General features: G+C 39.1%; 1 protein-coding gene across 1 annotated transcript in view; it reads left to right on the top strand.

The window, feature by feature from the left end:
- Positions 1–21,994, top strand: part of CSMD2 (CUB and Sushi multiple domains 2) — a 1,186,454-nt gene that overhangs the window by 515,498 nt on the left and 648,962 nt on the right. The window contains exon 5 of the mRNA XM_040337101.1: positions 8,694–8,901. Within this exon, the coding sequence (XP_040193035.1) occupies positions 8,694–8,901 (208 nt within the window). The remainder of the gene's footprint in view (positions 1–8,693; positions 8,902–21,994) is intronic.

The following is a 21,994-nucleotide window of genomic DNA, read 5'->3' as shown; positions in this document are numbered from 1 at the left end:
TCAGGTGAAAACATTTATAAACAGATCTAAACTTTTCAGAATAAGCTGCATAAGCAGAGGTTTCGGAAAAATGTGTTGCTACAATTTGGTTCAGCCTTTTTTGCAACCTTACAGTCTAGTGACAACATACTGTTCAAATATGATGAATTCCAACTAGTCATTTACATCACCAATGACCATGTGACATTTGCCTTTTTATTCCAGTGTTATAAACACTACCCTATGTAGCATGTCATAATATTTATGGGGCATTTAAATGTGTAGAATAGTTGTTATTGTTATTATTAGTAGTAATAGTAGTAGTAGTAGTAGTAGTAGTAGAAGTAGTAGTAGTATTATGTATGCTTGTACAATGTATGAAAAACCAAAACCTCTCTTATGTTTTTATTTTTTTGATAAAAAATATGTTCCATGGATAACTCTAAAATATTGGTTTTCCCATCACTTTCTATATTGGAGACCGTGATCATCAATACAAGTATAGTGGGTGGATCTCCTCCTCGAGAACCATAAAAACCATAAGAACCATTTAGTAAGTCCACCCCTTACAGGTAGATAGATTAAGTCTGTTAAAGTGGTACATGTTGATCTTATTCTGAGGCCTCGTACACACGACTGAGAATCTCGTCGTAAATGAAACGTCGTTTTCCTCAACGAGTTTCTTGTCAGGCTTGTCGAGAATCTTGTCAAGCTTTCTTTGCATACACACTGTCAAGACAAAATCTTGTCGTTGTCAAACACGGTGATGTACAACACGTACGACGGCACTATAAAGGGGAAGTTCCATTCCATTGGCGCCACCCTTGGGGCTGCTTTTGCTAATCTCGTGTTACCACGTGTTAGTAAAAGTTTGGTGAGAGACGATTCGCGCTTTTCAGTCTGTTACAGCGTGACGAATGTGCTATCTCCATTACGAACGCTACTTTTACCGAAGGTGCGCTCCCGTCTCATACTTTATTCTGAGCATGCATGGGTTTCTTAGCATACACACGAACGTGTTTCTCGTCCTAAACCAGCCCGACGAGAAACACGACGAGGAAATTAAGACTCCCGATGAGAAAAAAGAGACCCACAACAGTTTTCTTGATGAAAAACATACACACGACTGTTTTCCTTGGCAAAAAAGCTCTGCCAGCATTTTTCTTGATGGATTTTGTCGAGGAAAATGGTCGTGTGTACGAGGCCTGACTCAACAGTACGTTTTAAGACTGCTCTTTTGACATTATATTTTACCTATGCTTACCTAACTTCCAATTAAATGAATTCCTTATTAGTCAAAAATTATATAAATCCATTTTATGTGCACCAAAATAATTTGCAAACCTAAATATTATATAAATAAGGTGTTTAATGTCCAAGGAAAATAAACACTAGCAGTGCTGAAACAGTAGGTGACTCAGTCCATATATTGAAACACCTTAAATCAATACTGCATCCTTCAAAGCAGAGCTGACACACTGCTGATGATTCACGTCAAGATAATTGAACACATCACCACACCACATAGGGCTTCTCGCCCTGAGGATATTAAACTCACCACAAGTCAGAAGTGAATGCGCCTTGAGAGTGTAAAAAAGAGCCTCCTGCCATCAGCAGATCAACAGTCAGACTACTCCTTTGGGATACAAACCTCCACTTCAGTAAGTGCTCTCACTGATAGTGGCAATCTCCACAGTGGGGGTATATGAGAAAAACAATCTCATAACATAATTCTATTTGACAAGTAATTTATTTCCAAAATACCCCCCAAGAATTACACTTACAAATGGAAACATTAATATAGGCATATATGGTATCAGTAGCAGTGACACCCATGTTGAGCTTCACACTGATAGGTCTGAATAGGTGGCCATATGAATACTCACTAATGCATTTCGTTATTGACTTTATAAGAGGGCGTCTACCTAAATATAACCTTGTAAACATAGCAGTGACATTATTACTGTGCTGTACATAGCCTGTGCAGAGAACAGTAGTGGCTAGATAAGGGAAGGGAGTTGACACATAAAAAAAATGTATGGAAAGCCTGGCTTTGGTGGCTATTTAATACTACAGTATAATGCCAATGATATATTGGGACACATAGGGGCCAGTCATAAGTTGGCTGTCTTGCCTAGATTGCAGCCTTGATCAATCTGAAAATTGATAAAATTGGTAGAAAATTGTCAATATGTCTTCAGCATTGCTGTTCTACACTGATGTTTGTTTGGTGACTATGGCAGCTATAGGTTACAAAGTACCATTGTACATTCTAGAATGAAAGACTATCTGTCTTCAGACTTCAGACTTCAGACTAATTACCAACCTGCACCCATTTTTGGAACCTACTACATTATATCCAGATAGCAAACTGTGTGCTAGTTGGAGAGCCATCTTAGTTAAAGTAATCCTAAATAAGTGCTTTAAAGCATAAATACCACCAAGAATAAGATTAAAATGAACACAGCCCTATAAAAAACATTCATAATAAAGCCAGTGTTTATGGCAATATTCACTTAAAATCCAGAGATTTCCCTTGCAGTACTTTTTGTACTTGTAGCAGTGATGAACTCATCTTTTGGAGCACTCTGCTTTCTTTTCCAATCACAGTATGATTCTTGTCAACACATGAACTGATTGACTCCTTGTACTGCTTTGTCACACTTCATCCCTGCTGTACAGGGACTGCAAGAGGCAGATACCAGGTCAAATGCAGGTACTCTCACTGCTTGTATTAAAACAAAATGTTTTAACGATGTGTCAGTGTCAATTATTGCATTGATTTTCTGTCTAGAGTTCAGCCTTAACTGCATTTGAAACTAGCATTCATCTTGGAAATTAACAGTGCTGATTGCTTCCCTGAAAGGTTTTTTGACCAGGTCCTTAGCGTAATAAAAAAAGTTCACCTTTACAGAAAGTCTGTAACGTGAACTTTCACTTCCCATCGCACTTGGTCCCGCTAACCTGGATTTTGGTGATCTCCCATTCCGTTCGTATCTCCACTTTAGCAGTCCGATTATTTAAAAATCCCAGCGTCTTTCTCTCCTCTTCGCCTGCCGTGACAGGACGGGCTATGCGGGTTCTGATTGGTCAGTGCTGCCCATGTGAAATAGCGCTGACCAATTAGAATACTCCTATATGTACTCCCTGAGGAGGTACGTTTAGAAGATTGAGCCACAGGGGATTTTCAAGGCTTGGACCAATGAAGTGACGACCCAATGTGTCACTGTGGATGATCGCCGGACTCCAGGTCAGCAGGGCAGGGATGAGGAGGAGGTCCAGTGTAAATTCACCTGACAGATAAACTTACCCTTTAAAGAAAATCCCCCAAATGCTGATTAGAAATGTTGCACCTTCTCACAGAATTTTTGACTGATTCCTTTACAGATGTAGGCAGAATTGACTGCAAATAAGACATGTTCAATTTGTTTCGTAACTAATCAAAATTTGGCTGAATTTTGCATCCTTCAGACATTTGGATGTATCCGAATGTCCAAAGAAAAAAAATTAAACTAATATGAAAGAAATTGTAGCAAAAGCATCAAATGAATTTGGCTTGATTCGTTCATTCGTTAAAGGTCTAATGAAACAAAAGGCCAACTCAGTGTAAATCTTACAGGTTGGATTGCTCTCAAATTGCATTCCATAGAACAAAGTGAGAAGGGTGTTGTATTGTATTTTAGCAGAGGAGAAGAGATATTGTCATTGTGTGTGTTAATGGATTCAATAAACAAATGACTTTCCAAACTACAAACCATTATCACAAATTTATATACATACATAAATATCCAATCAAATCGATATACATACAAAAAGAATCAATTCGATATAAAGAATATCGACACTACAGAAATAACAAATTATCCAAAAACTAAATAAAGTAACATAACGAATATAACAGAACAAAATGATGTAATTTACGAATGAAAACAAAACAAAAAGAAACAAAAAGTCTACTGCAAATCCAATTTTTACTATAGTTCTTTAATGGATTCACAAAGGAAGAATAGAAATGGTAGAAGTAATAAATAATGACAATTGGGTATGGAGTTAAAAACAACATATATGTACTGTAGCACTATTGATATACAGAGATAGTTGGATATATTAGAAAGGCTTTTTTTGTTACGTGACTCTGTCAGAAAATCAAAAATATACCAAAAATTATAGGCTTTCCTTACTTTGTGAGCTGATAGAGACACTTGCTCCATGTGAAAGGTTGCAATCTTAATATCAGCTTGTAGGTACTGTTAACAGCTATTCAACAGTGTCGGGTAGTAATTAAAATACATTTAGCTGTGTTGTTCATTTGCATTCCCCAGTCTATTAGCACCTTAAGCGGGGTCATAAAAGCAGTTAATTTAAAATGATCTGGAAAAGTTCAATGTATTGAACTGGGGCATGGCGATGACCAATGTATGCACTTAACCCACAGTGGCAGTTAAAAAGCTGTGCATAGCTCCCTGTAACCAGTATTCTCATTTGCATATTGTCTGCTAATTTGCTCAATTTAAATCAATCTGCAATTACAAAAAAAGCAAAGATTTGTTTTGATAAAATAGGAATGAAATATAGATTTTAAGAATGTCTATGTATGCAAGAGAAAAGCTTTAAAGTTGTTGTAAACCCTTACATATACCTAGTAAATGTATAGCCTTAGGTGATACACAGAGATTAAACAACTCATTTTACATAAGTTGTACTTGTTTATCTGCAGCACTCTCTTCTCTACAGCTTCCTAAAACACACATTTTACAGCATTTTTGAGGTCCAAATAGCAGCAGGTGGGTATCTGATGTCACACACTGCACTGACTAGAGCAGGGAGCAGAGTGTAATCTGAGCCCTTAAGGGAATGGATACACCCCCCTTTATACAGTCTTACAGGGAAACATGCACAACTGAAAATGTCAATCACCTTCTGTGTGCTGGAGGGGGTTGGGGCTTTCTCCTGGGATTGTCTGGTGTCGGCATAGACTGTCAGGAGTGGACTCATCCAAAGGAATGACACCAGGTGCTTTGGATCAAATCAAGTACACAATATAGAATAATATGTGTTGTCCATTTTGCATTCTAGAGGTTCACAACTACTTTAAATTTGTGATGTAGGCTTAATTTAATTCATATGCAAGTTCATAATAGTGCTGTGCAGTAACACATGCATATAACGCATGCTATCCTAACACAGCTAATAAGGAAAGGAAATCCTAAAAGTCGCACATCACAGTAAACCTTGTGAGCGGATGTGTATGATAGCCTTAGCACTGGCTCTAAGAAGGTGTTGCCTGCTTGGAGCCCAGGCTGAGGCTTTTATACACTTCCTCACAGGGTTTTGCTGTGTTGTGCGACTTTTAGGCCTTCTTTTCTTTACTGGATGTTTGAGCTTGGACGAGCTCTGTGCATGTCTGGATTTCTAGTCATTTGTCATGCAAGAGGACCCAGTGGAGCCTTCAGTGGCACCTGTAATGTTTGTTGTGGATACTAACACAGCTCTTTCATTTTGAATGGACTGCCAATACATAATGGTACTGACCATTTTTTGTAGGAATGTAAGTAATAGCAATATAAAGGGAGTACAAAAGCACATGTGCCTTTGGACTTAGTGTGTTGGGGTAATATTTAAAATTAATGCCATTCCAGCACACCAAAACACGTAGTGTTACCTCACTGAAATAGTGTGAGTTGGCCCTTAGACATAGTTAGGTACAGTATATTATTCCTGATACATGCAAAGAAGCAAAACACCAATACCAATTTTTAAATAATACAGCATACAGTATTTCAGGAAAAAGTGTAATTTTTTGTAAAAATTGATTCCTACATAGGTCTTCGGTTGTACTGTGCATGTTCAAGAACACTCTCCATATCAGGTCCACAATATCCTGGAAGCCATCATTTTTTCCTTGCACATAAATTTGTGTTAAGATTGCAAAACCTTTGCACTTTTCCATCTCCAGATGTAAAGTCTCGTACACACGATTAGTCCATCCGATGAGAATGGATCGATGGACCGTTTTCATCAGTTAACCGATGAAGCTGACTGATGGTCCGTCGTGCCTACACACCATCGATTAAAAAAACGATCTCATCAGAACACGGTGACGTAAAACACAACGACGTGCTGAAAAAAAACAAAGTTCAATGCTTCCAAGCATGCGTCAACTTGATTCTGAGCATGCATGGATTTTTAATCGATGGTTGTGCCTACTAACGATCGGTTTTAACCGATGGATTCCTATCCATCGGTTAAATTTAAAGCAAGTTGGCTTTTTTTTAACCGATGGTTAAATAACCTATGGGGCCCACACACGATCGGTTTGGACCGATGAAAATGGTCTATCAGACCGTTGTCCTCTGGTTAATCGTGTGTACGAGACCTCAGAGCACAAAACTTGATCCATGTCCCCCCTAACTGGGTGAATGTTTCACTTTGTAAAAGATAATAAAACAAACATACCTGTCAACTTTCCTTCATTTAGAGGAACAATCTCTGGTTTGGAACTGAGTCCCTCTGTACGTCTTTCCATCTTATGTGTCCCTCTTTTAGTTTCTATAGAATTCTATAAGTAAATGTGCTATTTAACTATATTTAAATATCCTATATAATAAGTAAACCTAGTCACCAAATCTTAATATTACCATTGCCATGATTTTTCTTTTTTTTAACATTCTGCTAAAACTTTTGCGAATCAGTTCGGCTGGTCACCCTGAAGAAGGGGACATACCCCCAAAGCTTGTCCTGAAAAAATGTATGTTAGTGTAAATAATAAAAGTATCACGGACAATACTCAATTGTCATTGTTTTGTTTACCAAATTATGCCATCCTTCTTTTAAATAATTTGTTGCCAAAAACCAACGGCTATAAATTTAATATATTGCTATGATAATTGCGTTGCTCCCATCACTAAGCTATAACAACAAATGTTTCTTTTTTTTTATGCCATAACTACTCAAATTTTAGCAACAAGGACCAAAGAGAACTGAAGATAGTGACTGTTGGCAAAGAGAACATATGAATAACTTACAGTGCCTTAACATTTTCCACACTTTGTCATGTTACAACCAAAAATGAAAATTTATTTTTTGGGGATTTTATGTGATAGACCAGGGGTCTCCAAACTATGGCACCCCAGATGTTTGTTCAGGAACTACAATTCCCATCATGCCTAGCCTTATCTGTGAATGTCAGAGTTTTACAATGCCTCATGGGACATGTAGTTCCGCAAGAGCTGGAGGGCCGTAGTTTGGAGGTTAGTGTGATAGACCAACACAAAGTGGCACATAATTGTGAAGTGGAAGTGAAAATGCTAAATGTATTTTTTTTTTTTATAAATAACTATGTGATAAAGTGGAGCATGCATTTGTATTCAGCCCACCCCCCCCCCCCCCCGAGTCAATACTTTATAGAACCACCTTTTGCTGCAATTACAGCTCCAAGTCTTGGGGATGTCTCAACCAGCTTTGTACTTCTTTGTAAAATAGCTTAAGCTTTGTCTGAAATGATGAAGAGCATCTGTGAACAGCAATTTTCAAGTCTTGCTATATATTCTCAATTTGTCTTGCCATTCTAAAGGCCCTCTAAATACACACGATCGGACTTTTTGACAACAAATGTCCGATGGACCTGTTTTAGCAGACAATCCGACCGTGTGTACGCTCCATCGGACAAACTTTTTCGCTTTTTCATCGGACAAATGTTCACTGTGGGAACAGACAAACTTTCCGTCAACAAACGTCCCGTGGAGGCTAATCCGATCGTGTGTACACAAGTCCATCGGACTAAAGTCCAAAGTACAAACACGCATGCTCAGAACCAATGCTAAAGATCAGACAACAATAGCAGAAGTTGCCCACAGGATGGCGGTAAAGAGCTGCAAAACCACGTAATTTGGTGAAAGTTGGCTGAAAAAGTCCTGCCGTATGTATGCATACCAAGTTCACGGACAATGCCCATTCGGAGCAAGTTCCACGGAAAAGTCAGATGGAAGTCCAATCGTGTGTATGAGGCTTAACACGTGAATGTGCTTTGGTCTAAACCATTCCATTGTAGCTCTGGCTGTAATATTTAGGGTTGTCATCCTGCTGGAAGGTGAACCTCCAACTCAGTCTCAAGTGTTTTTCAGACTCTAAAGCCTCATACACATGATCGGGCTTCCAACGGACTTTCCGTAGATTTTTCACCAAAGGGCGTTGTCCGTGAACTTGGTATGCATACACATGGTAGGACTTTTTCAGCCAACAAACACAAACATTGTGACGTTATAGACGCCCTACGTGGTTTTTCTGCTCTTTACCACCACCCTTTGGGCAACTTCTGCTATTGTTGTCTGATCTTTAGCATTGGTTCTGAGCATGCGTGTTTGTACTTTGGACATTAGTCTGATGGACTTGTGTATGCACGATCGGGTTAGCCGATGTAGGACATTTGTTGCCTGAAAGTTTGTCTGTTCACACAGCGAACATTTGTCCAATGAAAAAGCAAAAAAAGTTTGTCCGATGGAGCGTACACATGGTTAGATTGTCTGCAAAAACAAACAATGTACATTGTAAAATCAACTTGTATAGTGTATGGTCTGCTTTATATTTATTACTTTTTCATTCACAAAATCAATCAAAAAGCTTTACACTTATAAAAATCCACTTTGAGTAAATTGGATTCATACTGAACAAGAGATAGGTGCTGCTTTATAACATATTTTGTCCTCTTTGTCTAGCGGACGATGCATGTGGAGGAACTTTAAGAGGCCAGAGTGGAATCATCACAAGTCCTCATTTCCCATCGGAATATAGTAACAATGCTGACTGTACATGGACAATACTAGCAGAGGTTGGAGATACAATTGCCTTGATCTTTACAGATTTTCAACTAGAAGATGCATATGACTATCTGGAAGTCACAGGAACAGAAGGCTCCTCTCTTTGGTAAGTAAGATTTGCATGGAAAACTTTATATTCCTTTAAACGTTTAATATGAAAAATGTGAAAGAATGACTAGCCAAAAAGCGTAATGGTTGATTTCAATGATAATGAAAGAAGGAATCTTTGCTTACTACAGTAACCCCCATCCTGAAGTATTTGGGAGATCGGGGTGCACCAAGTAGTATACAGTTTCTTAAAAGACAATGGGCTTGAGAAACTAATACGTAGATAATGGTGCAAAAAGGAATAAACAGGGCATTACCAGCTTGTTTTAGTGTCTTCTACAAAAGGATATACAATATGATGCTAAGGTCCATTTTGCAACTGTAGGCAGCATTTTTTTTTTTTACCATATTATTTAGATAATGCCATGTACAAAATACAGAAATGTGTGTTTTAGTGTCTACTTCTGAATAACTAAAGATGCTAAGATTCATTTTGCAATTGCAGGCAGCATCATTTTTTTCCATATTATTTTTATTATGGGGGGAATGCCATATTAGACATTCAGATATATCATAACTACAATTGATATCAAATAATGACAAATCACATCAAAATGAGATTACAGTGTTTCGGATACAAGAAATTGCAATAATACATAAAACCAGTGCATACAGGGAAATGTGATGTATCCTGAAGAAGTGGTCTATCTTTAACCTTAATTTTTTTTAAAACAGTGTACCTGTAGGTATATACAGTATCTCACAAAAGTCAGTAGACCACTCACATTTATGTAAATAATTTATTAAATCTTTTCATGTGACAACACTGAAGAAATTACACTTTGCTACAATGTAAAGTAGTGAGTGTACAGCTTGTATAACATTGTAAATTTGCTGTCCCCTCAAAAAAACTCAACTCAATTCATGTCTAAACCGCTGGCAACAAAAGTGAGTACACCCCTAAGTTTAGATTGGACCAATACATATACAGTACTTATAACATGGTAGAATGTAGACAGGGAAGATAATTTGCTGGTTTCCTGAAAACAAGGTTTTCAGCAAATTTCTGAATAATAGCATGGACTAGAAAGTCTGCAGGTCTGGGCAGTACCAAAAGATATGAAGCATGTCACCTGGCATTGAACCACATCTCCAGCAAATTTTAGGTGCAGAAGAGTGAATGCAGTTTAGTTGTGTAGGATGTATACAAGTAGAATTCCACCCTAAACCTAATTAGTCTTAAAAAATGACTTCAGCTAGGGGGCCTATGGGAGCCTATGGGTTACGTCACCATTCTAGGCTTTACTAACAGTTGGATCACATGACCAGACTGGAGTGGGCTAAAAATAGGTATGTATATACATTTTTTTTACACAGGTTATTCAGCATAGGTGTTAGGAGGGGGAAGGGGATTTATGGCTATTCAGGTTTAAGCTTGAATTTTACTTTAACAACTTTATAACCAGATTCCTGATACCTGTTACTAATTACAATTCATAAAAAAAGCATAAGTATTTTGGCTTGTGCCTAAAGCCTTGTACATACTACTAGTTTTCGTTGAATGAAAAATAATCTGACAGCTCAGGTTGGAGCCGCTGTTGTATTAATCCAATGTTAGTACAGAAATCTCCTCTGCCGTGTTATTGTGTTCTGACAGGAGGACTGCCCCCCCCTCGCCAAAAAAATTTGGGAGGGAGATGGTCAACAGACCAAACAACATCTTCTGTCGGACCGGCTGAATGTTGGCTGGTTTCTATAGAAAAGCACATCTCACTAGTCCAGTGGATCAGTCTATCCATTTAAATTGAACACTTTATCTAAAAGCATACATTTCTGTGGAACACCCATAAGGTCCTGCACAGTTGGCAGATGCTGGTAAATCCAGTTTGTAAGATTTTTGTTACTTAACTGCTAAAAGAAAAATCTGCTTAAGGCCCTGGTCACACCACAATGCGGGAAACATGCATTCTGTCCGTGTTGCCCGCACTGCATTCAAAACGCACTGCAGTTGTGATATTCAATAGGTGTCAAAGTTAAGTTGATGTCACCTTAAATGCAGTAGTGCATTCAAAATGAATGGGCTCCAATCACACTACACTGTACCCCTTGGGAATCGCACAGGAATGTGCGAGATGTCAAAATCATAATATGTACTGTGAGTGATATTTTAACACCATCAACAGCTTCCTTATATTATATAGTGCTGCCATGTCATTGACTAAGCCCACCTGGAAGGATTCAATTAGTTTCAGTAGTATTTGTGCCAATCTGTCAGCTAATTTACTTGAAAGGTATTTTCTGTCTTGGTAATTAGCAAATTAGCTCATAAATCCCAGATCAAGTGGATGCTGGTGATTTTTAGGAAGGATTTTATTGTAGGCTTGTACAGGGAAGCTAGGTGTTTACCAACCTTTTGTTTTAACAATTTAAAATTCTTCTTTCAGGCCATCAGGCCCAGGGGCCTTGGCACCAGCAGAACGTTCATAAACATGCATGACCTCCTCCTCAATGATCTCACCATTTAACAAGTAGAGATTATTGTATATCGGGGAGGAAAGTGCTTTTCAGAAAATTATTCTGTCCAGTGGAGTGGAAAAGTTCACTGTGCATAAAGTCCAATAGCAGTCCGGAAAAACATCAGCTATATAAGAGGGCTTAGCCTTAATATTGCCCTTTCCATCCCTTGGCAGACATAATATGATAAATCGGACACTGACTCCTGGCAAAATTAGCAAGCAGTCAGGCTGACTTCTTACTATATTTGAAAAAGCAGACATTTCCAAGGAATTAAATATGGCTCTCATATGTTTCCCTTCTCATATCACACAGATGTTTATCCAGCTGAAGTGATCCTGGTCACATATGTTACCCTTGTATATATGATATGCATTTTGTGCTTTGTCACAGACTTTTATATAGATTGTGAAAAAGCTTTTTTCTATAGAGCGCATGAGTAAGCTAATATTTTCACTCCGAGAAAAGCTTTAGCTGATTCCCAGCAAGCAATAGAATGGTTCCTATTGGGGGCATTGTGCTGATCATACTCAATCGACCAACTTTGAAGATGTGTACTAAAAGTATCATCATTTTGTATGTGATAATCAAATCTCCAAGTAGGAGTAGAGGAGAAATATAAGATATATAGCAATAGAAGAATATCCAAAGAAGCAGTACTTTATTTCTTTGGTCAGTGTGTTGCATCAAGTGGAGGTTTCGAAATAATAGTAGACAATAAACTAATTTGTGTTGTTCAATTGTTGAAATATATTTATAGTCTAAGTGATATACTTTATATGTTAAGTTATTAAAGGTTATCGCTTTTTAGATTACTTAGATGGCTTATTCAGGCGTTATTCATTTTTATCCCGAAGAAGGAATTTACATTATCCTGAAAGCTTTTTTAGTAGCTTAAAGCCTTTGTTAACTCCCCCCCCCAAAACAAATATTGCTCCTGTTTCTTTAAAGCATGTTATACAACAGAGTACTTATGCTGTGTGATTTGCCCCCCTGTAACACCTGTAATACCTGGCTGATCCTGTCAGTTTCTGCCCTTCCTCCTGTAAACTGACCACAGTGCATCATGACTGCTGAGCCCTGACACCGTGATTAGTTTACGTGCCTCCATCATCCCCAACCTGCTATCTAAAACTCATCTCTCTGCTCCTGTGTCCTCCTCCCCCTCCCCACCCTCCCTGTCAACTCTGTGTGTGAGCTGCACCTCCCCTTCCCTTCTATCACTGTTTCGAGCACCTAGCACATTACTGCTCCCAATTACTATCAGCCCATCTGCTAGGATTACAGATGTATATACTATATGCCATTTTCTAATATTCTTCTTATAAATATAGTTTTTCTCATCCCCGATCAGCGGTCAGGTGCTATCTTTCTTCGATGTTTATATTACATGGGTGGTCACATGACCGGTTGGCAGACGTCAGAGGGAGAGTTCAGCCTCTTCCTCTGATACTTACATCAGAGGAAGACATTGCCGGGTGATCACATGACTGCTAATTGGGGATAAGAAAAATTGTATTTATAAGAATAATCTTAGAAAATGGCATAAAGTATATGCATCATGTCATCTGAGCAAAGGGGCTGGCAGTGGCTGTGCACACTGCCTTAACAAACACTTTAAGTTAGCCAGTAAAGGGTATCACTTATAACCCATGCTTTTTGCAGTATTACTGAATATGAATTTAAACTATTTACTGATTTATACTGGTGTCCCTACATCGTTTACACATGGGAGGAGATTTACTAAACTGGTGCACACAGAATCTGGTGCAGCTGTGCATAGCAACCACTCAGCTTCAAACTTCAGCTTGTTCGATTATACTTTGTCAAAAAAAACCTGGAAGCTGATTGTTTACTATGCACAGCTGGACCAGATTCTGTGTGCACCAGCTTTAGTAAATCTCCCCCATGGTGTTGCAGTTTAGCATACTAGACAGTAGACTGGCCTGTGTTCTTAGGCCCCTCTCACACGGGCGTGTCCTTGTATGGCCTCTGCTTTGCTCAGCATGGATCGATCCATTGATCCCCACTGAGCCGGCGGGTGACAGGTGTGTCTCTGCTCACTGTGCAGGGACGGAACTGCAGGGCTCTGCTCTCCTCTATGGGGGATCGGATGAAAACGGACCCTCTGTCTGTTTCAATCCGATCCGCCAGACGGATGGAAAATAGAGTTCCAGTCCGTCTGAATTTAGCAGGTCGGAGATGATCATGGACATGTCACCGCTGACATTCATCGCTCCTTAGACCTGCATGGAGCGTCCGCTCAGGTCCGTCAAAAAATCTGGACCTGAACGGTGAAAGGGGCCTACCACAATACTTTTTATGTCAATAAGGCTGCTGGAGGTAAGAAAGATCTTTCTTACAATTGGATATCTTAAAGTTGGTAATTGTCAGTTTTTTTTGGACACATGTAAGTTGAACATATGTTTACTTTAAAGGTAATAAGTGTTAAGTGTTAAGTAGACTTATATATATATTGTAAAAATCTGAAGATACCTGTAAGTTCACTTAAACTGTAAAACTCTATAAGAGCTCCAAATCTGAGGATGCTCCTGTATTCAAACAACAACTGGTTCCTGAAGTTTAGTGTGCCCCAGTAGCAGCACAACTTCAAGAACTGAAATTGTTTTTTGCATTTTAAAGCTCCATGATATGTGGTGCTCTTAGGCAGTTCTTTAAGGTATGTGAACTTAACAGGCACCTTTATACTGCAATAACTGGTCATACAATTTAGATATAATGGAATTGGCAAATGATCCAGCTGTAGATGATCATTGTTGATTCTAGTTGCCTCATAGACATACACTATATTTTATCTCCCCTGGTAAGACTTTCATAGTCACTAGCTAGAGAAAGCTTTAAAGTGAAAGGTTGTGTGTCTTTGACTCATTCTTAACAAAGACTGTGCTTCCTTTTAAGATTTGTGTTTTGTTTCTCCCTGTGGACTGGAACACATAAATAAAGCCAATATTTAGGAGGCAGAGCAGGTGATAATTATACGGCCTTAGGCAGACCTTGTCATTGTACCATCCTGTGAATCATAATGATACATTCTTGCCTAGTTTGTCAAATTCCACAATTATTGCACTGGGAAATGTGCATCTTTCATTAGGTAATGGCTGGATAGCATGCCTTGTGAACACAGACTGATATAAACCAGCTATATATAGGACTTTTCCCCAAGGCTGTTTCTATTCTTAGTTGGAGAGCAAGTACAGTGTAAGAGCATCGGTATGAAAAAGGTAAAATATGCTCTAATGTGTCAGTCTTAAATATAACGACCATGTTACTGGGTGCTTTTCAATGTATGCACATTTGGAAATTAAAGTGTATCTTGGGTCAAAATCTGAAATCATATATTTATTTCCACATTGAACCTCAGTTATTTCTAGCCCATTTCTATTGACCTGAATGATCTTGAAGTTTTCTAATTTTTTGTTGAAGAATACCACACTTCCTTGAATGCAGTGACACATATTCACCATGTTCTGTGAACATGCACTGCTGAGGAGAAGTAGCTAATCGGCACAATTTCAGTCTGAAGGTGGCCTGTCAGAGACAGCTGTGCAGGCTGCAGCATGGACACAGCTGGGACTTGCCCTTTTCTTCCTTTCACCTATGGGTTGGAGATGATGTTTTACTAATAGGGATGAAATAGCAGACATTTTTTTATGGGGATGATCTCTTAAAATTGGGGGCTGTGCTCAGAAACACACTACGTCATCACTGCTTTCAGGCAGCATGGTACCAATGGGTATGCAATCATTAGAAATTGAAATTAAAACCATTGGATTGAGCAGAGGAGAAGTAAGGGAATCCATGAAGTTGTTGAAAGAGATGGTAAGTGCAGCACTCAACTTAAAAAGGAAACGTTTTAAGCAAGTTTAAAATGGATTGTCAAAAATATCCAGCATTTGTATTGTTATTTGTATTGTTATTACAATGCAGATGTTACAAAATGAAAGTATATGCTGTGATTTTAGATCTCCTTTAAATTATGCTCCTGTGTCAGAACATCTTTTAGGCAATTATTGACCTCACAGCTCCCATAATAGTTGCTAGCACATCTCTGTCTGCACTCGACTATAGAAAGGTGTATGTGCAAGGGATGCCTGATAGAGCACCAAGGTTTTCTGGATTTCTATTCCTATGCGATTTCTATGCTAACTTTGACATGTACTGTATATGCTTGCTTTATAGACTTAGGGCAACCTTACATTTAGAAGGTGAGCCCACAGGTTCCCTTTACGGTGTATGTCGGAGAAAGAAAAAAAATATATACTGTATTTATTGGCGTATAACACAATTTTTTTATCCTGAAAATATAGGGGAAACTGTACCTGCGTGTTATATGCAGGGGGCTGTGGAAAGTTTTTTTTTTCCTGAAACTTCCCTCTTAAAGTTAGGGTGCGTGTTATACTCCTGTGCGTGTTATGCAACGATAAATACGGTATATATAAAGCATACAAAGCATAAACATTTGCATTACGACTCTTTAATGCATGCACATTTGTCTATGTTTTATCCCATTAAAGACACTGTATGTACAGGCAAAAACCTGCATTACGACTCTTTAATGCATGCACATTTTTCTATGTTTTATTCCATTAAAGACACTGTAAGTACAGGCAAAACCCTGTTTATCTGCCAAAAATGCACTCAGCTCCTAATGTCATGTTGTGGGTTCACAACACAAAGGACATTGTGGACTGAAACCGCATAAAATGATGTCAGCCCTGCCAAACTGTCTTTTCCTAAACTAATGAAATACTCCTCCCTCTCCTTATCTCCACAACATAGAGAGTAATTGTTCTGTAGTCCAGAATAGGACCTGGGAGGGCTAAGGTATTATACAGATATAAAAAAAAAAGACACTTTCTATGGTATATTAAACAGCGCAAAGGGGAGCCGAGGGGGGTTGATTTATTAAAAGCAATTAGGCTGTTCACTTGGCAGGGGAATTATTACTGTATATTGTGAGCATTTCTTCCCTTTGCTTAGTGAATGAGGTAAAGCTCTGCTGATTTCCATCATCTAATCAAGTGCAAGTAAAAATACAGTTTTATTTTTATATTTTTTGGACATGATTGGGTATTTAATTGCAAAGTGAATTTTCATCACATTCACTAAGCTAAAGGGAAAATTCCCTTGCAGCATGAAAATTATTTTGCAAAACAAAACAGCCTATTTGTCTTTTGAAGCTCAACCCCATTAAGTTATGTTTTAGGGCTGGCAACTACGATTAGTTTTGCAATAGTTTTTAGGTGTGCATTTAAATGCAGCCTAGAAGCTCAAACTTAGAAGGCCAAAATAGCAAAAACCAATAACTTACCTTTTCAAAGAGGGATTTTATTAAGAAGATGATCAGTTTGCAAGACCAGAGACTTTAAAGTTATCAGCTTCTTGGTTCCTCAACAAAGTATTCTGTCAACATCAGTTTAATTACATGTACTTTATGTTGCAACCAATTATAGTCACTAATGAATAAATATGCTGCTTGACATATACAAGACTGGTGTCTTTTTAAAGTAATATGTGTCTTTATTAATGTTGCTTTTTGCATAGTTATAGACCTAGGTGTCCATCTCCCACATGACTAAGCCAATGCCCAGCAATGCATTGTGTGGTAGGGACAGGTTGTGTGTATCTTCGCTATGAGAAATAAATCAATTGATGAAAACTGCTGCCAGCTATTTGCCAGAGAGGTTAACTATTTCTTCATTCTTTCTCCTTTTTGGAGAAAACTGCACATATAGCCAAATATTTATTTATACTGTATGCTTCATTTAAAAACAAGTAATATTCCTAAACTATCCCCTTTGCTTGAATATTCAGGTAAATTACATAGGTTTATATGAGTAGGCTGCAATATACTTTCAGTGAGAACATATTTTCACTAACAATTTTAATACATTAAAGTATTTTTGAAGTAACTTTTGCATTTACGTTCTTGTTCTATAGTATTTGCTCTGTTAAACTACATAGTATACATATATGTAAATATATCCTTTAGCATCTATCTGTATTTAAGTGATCTTTAGTATCATCACAGATCAGCAACTGCTATAATACAGGTGTTGATTTACTAAAAGAGAGGAGACTGTTCATTTATCAAAGTGAATATTCTATTAGCTTGGTAAAATAAATTGAATATTTAACTAGCCTAATGAATTGTTTCCACTGAATACCCAAACATGAAATGTGTCTTGGGCACAAGGTAATAAGGAAATACAACTTATTTAAAGGGCAAGCATAGGCTGCATGTTTGATAAACACTAGTAACAAGTGAACCGTAAAGTTCAGTTCAATAGACAATCAACGAACCTGCCAGGAAATTTGCAAATGCCGAATATAGCACTGAACTCAATTGAAGTATATAGGAGCCTAATCCTGTTTTTTTTTTGCTCTGGCATTTATCAATGCAAATTTACATTTTATTTTTTCATAAAAAGGGCATGGGCACATGAATACTCTTATAGGGAACATGTACCAATGCAAAGCACATTTAAACAAATTTCAATGGGAAGATGGTCTTGTAATGTAACTTAACAGCTTCCTGCCCTGTCACTATATTATTAATGGCCAAGCAGGAAAAGCGGCAATCTGGGGGAGGACGTACCCGTATATCATCCCAAACTAGCCACTTATTTATCCACAGTGGCACAATCTGTGATTGCTGCATCCCTCAGACATAGTAGATCACAGATCGGGGTACAGGGACACTGTCATTGGCCCTGCAACATGTGATTGCTGTGACCAATCAGTAAGCAGAGGCTTTCATTCATTAATTCTTAGTTTACTACTGCGATCGCTGTGATCAATCACAGTAATCACATTGTACAAAAAATACATTTGAATTTTTTCTCTGCATTTTCCAAAAACGTGTGGCAAAAATAAAATTTTCAAAAGACCCATTATGCCTTTCAGAAATTACCTTGGGGAATTTTCTTCCCAAAATGTGGCCATTGTGTGGGTGTTCTCCTGTCTTGGCACTTCAGGGCTTCAAGAAATATGGTATGTAGTCAGGAAATTAGACACATAATTTATGCCCCTTGAAAGTCCAAAGATGCTGTTTGGATTTTGGGTCCATTTATGCATCTAGGCTGTAAAAAAGTGTCCACACACTTTGGAAAATACTAGAATGTGTTTTGTGTTGTGATTGCAAGAAATACAGTGGGAGCTGTGTGCGAGAAATACAGTGGGACCTCGGATTATGAGCATAATCCATTCCAGGAATATGCTCATAATCCAAAGTACTCGCATATCAAAGCGAGTTTCCCCATAGCAGTCAATGGAAACAAAAAAAAAACATTCCACATTGACTTCAATGGCATGCAATACTGCATGTGACCAGAGGTGGGGGCGCAGGAGAGCCTCGGGAAAACCCGGAAAGGCCAGAGGACAGCTCGGCTGAATTCGTAAAACCACTGCAAAATGATAGATCCCCATTGGCTTCTACTTGTAAGCAAACAAGCCAGGGGTCCTCAATTATGTCATTAACCAAATAAGGTCATGATTATGTTTGGTCAATGACATAATTCTGCATCTCCAGCTCCTTTGTTTTCAAAAAGAAGACACTCTTTTATTTCTTGAGTAGCAGTGGGTAGACATCATTGGGCAGTGGATTGTTGTGCGACGGGTCAACATCGTCAGGTGGTGGGTCATTATTACTGATGTGGACCTACATTGTTGGACAATGTGGATGACGCTGGATTTACATCAGGGAACATTGTTTATTTTTATGGAGTGCCATTGCTGCAAAACCACAAACTTCCAGCTGACGTATTTGATCAGATTATTAAAAGAGAAGTATGGGTTTGGATTTTCTTACTGATTTATACTTACCTAGGTGGATGCAGCATCGGTCTGATGCTGCATCTGTGTCTCATCGCCTCTGCACTGAGAACCAAGTGATTAACCACTTGCCGTCGCCGCACCGTCATAATACGTCCACAAGGTGGCTCTCCTAGGCGAGATCACGTATTATGACGTCCTACCCTTTAGCCGCCACTAGGGGCGCACGCGCGCCGCCGGAGGCGCGCGCACGCGCCCCCCGCTCGCCCCCGACTCCCGTGCGTGTGCCCGGCGGGCGCGATCGCCGCCGGGCACACGCGATCGCTCGGTACAGAGCGGGGAACGGGAGCTGTGTGTGTAAACACACAGCTCTCGTTCCTGTCAGCAGGGGAAATGCTTTTCTTCGGTTCATACACTGTATGAACCGAGGATCAGTGTTTCCCCTAGTGAGGCCACCCCCCCCCCCCACAGTAAGAACACACCCAGGCATACTTAACCCCTTCCCCGCCCCCTAGTGTTAACCCCTTCACTGCCAGTGGCATTTTTATAGTAATCTAATGCATTTTTATAGCACTGATCGCTATAAAAATGCCAATGGTCCCAAAAATGTGTCAAAAATGTCCGAAGTGTCCGCCATAATGTCGCAATACCAAAAAAAAAATCGCTGATCGCCGCCATTACTAGTAAAAAAAATATTAATAAAAATGCCATAAAAATACCCCCTATTTTGTAAACGCTATAACTTTTGCGCAAACCAATCAATAAACGCTTATTGCGATTTTTTTTTACGAAAAATATGTAGAAGAATACGTATCGGCCTAAACTGAGGAAAAAAAATGTTTTTTTATATATTTTTGGGGGATATTTATTACAGCAAAAAGTAAAAAATATTCATTTTTTTCAAAATTGTCGTTCTATTTTTGTTTATAGCGCAAAAAATAAAAACCGCAGAGGTGATCAAATACCACCAAAAGAAAGCTCTATTTGTGGGAAAAAAAGGACGCCAATTTTGTTTGGGAGCCACGTCGCACGACCGCGCAATTGTCTGTTAAAGCGACGCAGTCCCGAATCGCAAAAAGTACTCTGGTCTTTGGGCAGCAATATGGTCCGGGGGGTAAGTGGTTAAACACCGCTGATTGCTCGGTTCTGACTGCTCTCTAAGCAGAAAGCTGCGGCTCTCTGCTCAGTGGCTCTCCACTATGCCTCCTCCTCGCTCACTGGATCGCTGAGCTGTGGAGGGGTGGGGAGCGACCGCCTAAGGCTCTCATTGGCTCGCTGAGAGGCTGAACAATGTGTCGGTCCAGGGATCTGGCCGATACCGAATTCCATGTAAGCCTAGATTAGCATCTTTTAAGGCTGGATTCACACTGATGAGAACATGATGTGGCTTTCCCCCGCATCCAATTCGCATGACAGGAGAGTGTGACTGTCTCTCAATAGAGCCAATGGAAAAGAGTCCTGTGCATCTTTTGGTCCATTGCAGGTGCAAATTCAGCCAAAAATTCAGACCTGATATGCACCTGAAATGGAGAACAGGGATGCACCGTAATCTGCTGTGAGCAGTGGCCGCAGCTAGTACCTTAACTGTAACTAAATTCTAAAGTTGCAAAATCTAATTTCAAAAGAGATATTTGAATTTTTCTGTGCTCCATTTTCTTAAAGTTGTCATTTTTGCTTATCTCTTCCATTACTTTATTCCAGTGCCTGTGTATGTCTTCTTCACTTATCATGCATTGTACAGTCCGGGCAGTGGTGCACCTTAGCTACATGTGAGCATCTCTGATATCCAATAGTCTCTCCTTTCCTGACTGTCAAACAGACATCAGGGATGTCAAAAATAGAGTGGGTGTTGAATCAAGCTGTCCTGCCAGCACACTTTGTGTTGACACATTTGTTTACTGCTGGGATTGAGAGTGTGTTGCATAAGGTGATAAAGCCACCTAAGTGTATGTTGGCAGAAGGACTATATAGGGTGATAAAGAAGGTCCTGCATTAAGACACTGTGCAGTTGATTCACTAAAAACTGGAGAGTGCAAAATCCAATGCAAAAAGCCTCTATCCCACATGGAAGGTGTGAGCTCTGTATGCAATCAGCTTCCAGGAAGAACAGAAGGCTGGATGGCTGCACTCCCATGCAATTTCTTTATTCAAGTGCCGGATACAAAGGTAGCTATGAGTAAGCACCCGACCTTGGTGTGAAACACGTAAGCTGATACCTGTAGTTCACCTTTGTACCCGGCACTTGAATAAGGAAATTGCACAGGAGTGCAGCCGTCCAGCCTTCTTTTCTTCTAAGTATCTGTTTGTATACAGGGCTCACACCCTCCATGTGGGATAGAGGCTTTTTGGAACAGCAGGGTAAGAGAAACTGCCTTAGAGCGATGTACATGTACATATACAATTAGCTTCCAGGGTTTTTTTTGTCAAAGCTTAATTGAACAAGCTGAAAATAGAAGCTAATTTGTCTGCACCAGATTTTGCACTCTCCAGCTTTAGTAAATCAACCCCAGTGGGTTTCATTTACTGGAGGCGAATGGGCTGTTTGCTTTACAAGAGAATTTACTCTTATCTTAACCACTTAAGCCCCGGACCAGAGGACTTTTTGCGATTCGGCACTGCGTTGCTTTAACTGACCATTTGCGTGGTGGCTCCCAAACAAAATTGACGTCTTTTTTTCACATAAATAGAGCTTTCTTTTGGTGGTATTTGATCACCTCTGTGTTTTTTTGCGCTAAAAACAAAAATAGAGCGACAATTTTGAAAAAAAACAACAACATTTTTTACATTTTGATATAATAAATATCCCCAAAAAATCTATAAAAAAAATCAAAATGTTTCCACAG

The sequence above is a fragment of the Rana temporaria genome, chromosome 2 (genome assembly GCF_905171775.1).
Source record: "Rana temporaria chromosome 2, aRanTem1.1, whole genome shotgun sequence".
In the NCBI taxonomy this organism is placed as follows: Eukaryota; Metazoa; Chordata; class Amphibia; order Anura; family Ranidae; genus Rana; species Rana temporaria.
Note: the sequence above shows the minus strand (reverse complement) of the source record. Positions and strands in the feature narration are given on the sequence as shown.